A 4294-nucleotide genomic window follows, 5' to 3' on the forward strand; every position below is an offset into this window, starting at 1 on the left:
ATAGCTCCAGCCCTTCTCCCTTTCCTGTTTCAGAGTAAGCAAAACCAAAACCTTAAGGCCAGGGAAAAATCAAGGCAGAAAAGATACACTTTTAGAAAAGTGATAAAAAATAAAACTGGAAAATAAAACTGGCTGTCTAAAATACTCTAAAGGCAATGAGATCAGAGCACAGTGAAGTCTGGCACTCAGAGCCAGAGCCTGTGGCACCCCAAGGCATCCAGCATCATCCATTTGACAGATTATGGGATCACGTAATAGACATGTATCTATAGGCACGTAACAGATATGTGATCAATAGCTCAGGGAGCCCAGAAATTTATCTCTGGGATATCAAAATATGCATGGCAACACTTCCTAACCAAACAAAAGAAAACCCAACCTTGTGGGTGAAGCTTCAGATGGAACAATGTTATCAGACCTCGCTGGGCAAACACGAGCAGCGCATAAAACCCGCGGGTTCCAGGGAAAGCAGCACCTCTCCTCTTGCCAGAGCCATGGATCTGAAGGTGGTCTGTGCACTCTCCATCACCCTCATCATAGCCCTCAGCACCCTGGCAGAGGGAGTTGCACCTCCAAGTAAGTACATCCATGTGCTGTTGCCTTCCAGGTACGTGTGGGACCCTCATCCCACCGCCTGCAGCCAGATCCTGTCAGCTTTAACAGAAAATGGCTCTCTGTGCTGCTATTTCTTCCCCAAGTGGAGCCTACTTTTTAATTTTTATCAGAGAGATGTATAGCAAAAATTGAAAGGCTGCAGCTGAACTCCTGTGTTGGTGGAATAACCAGGAACCCTCTGCAAAGGCAGAGGAGGTCGCTAGAACAGGACCAGGGCTGGAGCGGGAGCCAGCTTTGTCTAAATTTTATTCTGACATTTGGTTTGTGCTGCTTTGCCATGTGAACACAGTTGTAAAGGAGTCCATCTGCCTCCTCATTTAAAGGCAAGTCAGAAGTGGAAAGCAAGTAACTCAATGACAGCTGGAGGAGAACTCCAGAATTTCTTGGTTGTGGCTGACTGTGCAAATGACTTAAAATGTTAAAAGCTGCAGCTGTTTGCACATCATTCTGTATTTTATATTCATCTGTCAAGAATGAAAAGATTTTGTGTCTTGACACCTGTTGAATATCCACTGGATCCTTAATCTTTTTCTCTTCACATGAAATGGGCAAACCTGCAAACATTTAATAGCATAATATTTGAAGTTCTTGGGAATTCCCATTTGGTGTGGTCAATTTGAAGCCCACAAACCCCACTGTGCTGGGCTGGCTTGGCTGCAAGTGAGACCACAAACTCTCCAAGTGGGATGTACAGCCCTGACCAAAACTGGTAGAGGTTTAAAAAACAACTTTTAAACCACTCAGGTTGTGGTCTTAGCAGGGAAAAGATGGAAAGCATTTAGGCAAACAGTATTGTTCCCAATGAGCATTTGATGAACACCCTTCCATAACAAGTGTGCAAACTGACACCCTGGGACTTGCTCCTTCTGTCCTGAACAGCAAAATGCCAGTGTAAAGTGGTTCCCAGGGAGAGGACAAACTGTGGCTACCCGGGGATCTCAGCAGCAGAGTGCAAGAAAATTGGGTGCTGCTTCAACGCTTCAGTCCCCAGCGTCCCCTGGTGCTACAATCCTAAACCAAAGAAAGGTAATATCTCTACCAGAAACATTGATTTTCCTCGTGTTTGATTATCCAGAGATGTGTACAACCAGGGAGCAGTTCTGCTTTTCTTCTTAGGCAAGAAAAGTGGGCACTAAACTCTGTTAGGAGACCAGTGGTGTAAAATGCAGTCAAGCCTTGTTAATCATCAGACCTCTTCCTCATCCTCTTCACACAATATATTTCCTCTTCCTTCAGCTTCTAGTTATCAAACAACCTGTGCTGATTACTTAGATTTCAGTGTCATTTGTGGTCTTGTCCGTGGGTAGAGCAAGGGATACTCAGCACTTATTTAAGGGGTTTGCTGTGTGGATACTTGTTTGACATCTGTCAGCATCCTGCTTCTATTTTTTACCATTATTTTCTCAGAGAGGATAACAGCTGCTCTCCTGGTCTTTCTAGGATTAGCTGTGTACTTTACATAACTGTGTTAAGTAATGGAGTGCAATTAGCTGCATTCATTAACTCAGTGTAAGCTACATTTGCTGGGCTGACAGCACAACTCCTCCTTAGGAGAACTCCAGGGCAGTCTCAGCAGCTGCACAGGTGACATGTAAGAAAATGAGGGTGCAAAGGCAATGCTACCCAACAGAAGAACCTGATGAAAATTGAGATTAGACAACAGGGAATTACAGTCAGAAAATACAGTTTTGCTTTTGAGCACTATTTGAAATTCTTGCAAACCTTGAAAAACCTGCAGCAGCAACCTGGGGTGTCATTTTCATAGAATTACTTTTCTGAGCAGAACTGCTCAATGAGAGGAAAACTGAAGTATTCAAGCAGGGTGATATAACCTCTTTACTTGGGATTTTAGGGGTTTTTTTAGTTTTTTTCCTCCTAAAGACTTTTTTCCTTTCTGTAGCTTAAGCTGGCATGCAGAGAGGGCTGGGTGCTGCTCCCTGTGTTAGCCAGGCTGCTCTGGGGCTGGCATGGGGTCAGGCCATGGACATACCTGGTCTGAATCCAGTGTGTGTTACCAGCACAGGAGACACAGCACTTTGCACCCATTGCTGGATTTAGGAAAGGTAAAGATGGGCTGCTGCCAGACACTCCCAGGGGTCAATTTTGCCTCCTCTCATCCCTGGGGCACAGCAGCATTTCATCACCCTTTGGAATTTGGTTTTGCCTGGGAGGCTGGGTGAGGATTTGGGTAAATCTGCTGGCTGAAATTGCTTCAGAGAAGCCATCACATCTTCCCAGTGACCTCACCTTTGCCTGCTGCCTTTTATTTGTGAAATACATCACCAGGCAGATGGAGCACCAAGTAACACATCGTCCTTCCTTTGTTTTGTTTTTTTTTTGCTTTACACAGTGAAGAAAGTGTGTCCCAGCGATCCCTACCACAGGATAAACTGTGGCCACCCTGGCATCAAGCCCTGGGAGTGCACAAGGAAAGGCTGCTGCTTCAGGGCACACCCTGCTGGGGTCCCCTGGTGCTTCTACCACCGCAATATGGAGGAAGGTAATGTCCCCAGGAGGTGTCCCCCGTGTCCCTGGGGTGCCCCACAGCTCCTGGCACTGTCCCTGCTCCTTGGTGGGCTGTGCTGGCCAGAGAATCCTAAAGGTGTGAGCAGAAAAAGGTGGTTAAACCCTAAAAAAATGCTTATTGTACAGAGAGTGGGGTGTTGCTGATGCATGTGAGCCCAGGATTCGTGGGCAGTGTCATAGTCTGGGCTCAGGTAAATTAGCTCCCAGCTAATCCCACAGCAGAGGTGCAGCCACCCAGCTCACATCCACCTTATCAGCATGAGAGATAAAATGCTTTGCTTTGGAAATGTGGAATGATACCTACAGAAGTTTCTGTAATTTAGCTAACTTTGTTTTAGTTAGGATTGACCTTTCAGCATATTAAACCACCAATAGCCTCAGCCACACTGTGTTCTGTATTACCTACATTCCACCATAATTTGGTTTTACTCATCTGGATCATAGATGGGAAACACATCTACATATGGGGGTTGGTGGAGATGGCTAAAAAAATTGCCTTTTGCATGTCCTGCATTGAGGCAAAACATTTCCGGGCATTTTGTGTGATTTATGGAGAAAACATGTCCCTTAAACTGCTTCTCCTCTTTACCTCCCCAGCTTGTTAAAGGAGAAACTTCCACCAAGAACTTTGCAATCTTTGGATCTACTCCAATGGAACAACAGACAGAGGTTCCAACTCAGACTTTGTATTTTGCAACAGCCAGGATTTCTAGGCTGTTTTTTTTTTTTATCTGGGATTGACTCCTTTCTGATGAAAAGTTACTGGTAGCTTTTATTCTCTCAGTAGGCTAGCACCACACAGGTTTTCACTGTAATAAAAGAAGTACTACACAACTTGTGAGAGTTTTATTTTTTGTTGTCTTTATTTTAAAACTGTGTATTTCTCCATGTCCCAGGAAATTTGGCATGTCAGCAGCCTGCTGATGAGGGAGCAGGCACTAGTGCTCCCAAAAGGAACACAGCACTCAGCTTTTTGTGTTGGTTACACTTCACACTTGCAAGTTCTGCTTGAATTTCTTAGCTGGCATCACATGGGCCACCCATCCTTCTGAATGCTGGGAATATTCAGAGCTTGCCTTTATATTGATTTAGCTGTGTGTTTGGGCTTTTTTTTTCCCCTTTGAGACATAGGGAAGGGTACCTTTGATAGTTG

General features: G+C 44.9%; 1 protein-coding gene across 1 annotated transcript; it reads left to right on the top strand.

The window, feature by feature from the left end:
* Positions 1-446: 446 nt before the first annotated feature.
* LOC306807922 (trefoil factor 1-like) lies at positions 447-3927 on the top strand. Its single transcript, XM_079317968.1, has 4 exons — positions 447-576; positions 1495-1641; positions 2966-3115; positions 3739-3927. The coding sequence occupies exons 1-4, from the start codon at positions 495-497 to the stop codon at positions 3744-3746; spliced, it is 387 nt and encodes a 128-aa protein (XP_079174094.1). The 5' UTR covers positions 447-494; the 3' UTR covers positions 3747-3927.
* Positions 3928-4294: the final 367 nt, after the last annotated feature.

Source organism: Erithacus rubecula, assembly GCF_903797595.1.
Source record: "Erithacus rubecula genome assembly, chromosome: 1".
In the NCBI taxonomy this organism is placed as follows: Eukaryota; Metazoa; Chordata; class Aves; order Passeriformes; family Muscicapidae; genus Erithacus; species Erithacus rubecula.

What these genes read in the sequence shown, in the direction of transcription:
- LOC306807922 (XM_079317968.1), top strand. Translation starts at nt 495, where the DNA reads ATGGATCTGAAGGTGGTCTGTGCACTCTCCATCACCCTCATCATAGCC. An exon ending in AGAGGGAGTTGCACCTCCAA is followed by an intron (nt 577 to 1,494) that starts GTAAGTACATCC and finishes TGTCCTGAACAG; the next exon opens with CAAAATGCCAGTGTAAAGTG. An exon ending in CAATCCTAAACCAAAGAAAG is followed by an intron (nt 1,642 to 2,965) that starts GTAATATCTCTA and finishes TGCTTTACACAG; the next exon opens with TGAAGAAAGTGTGTCCCAGC.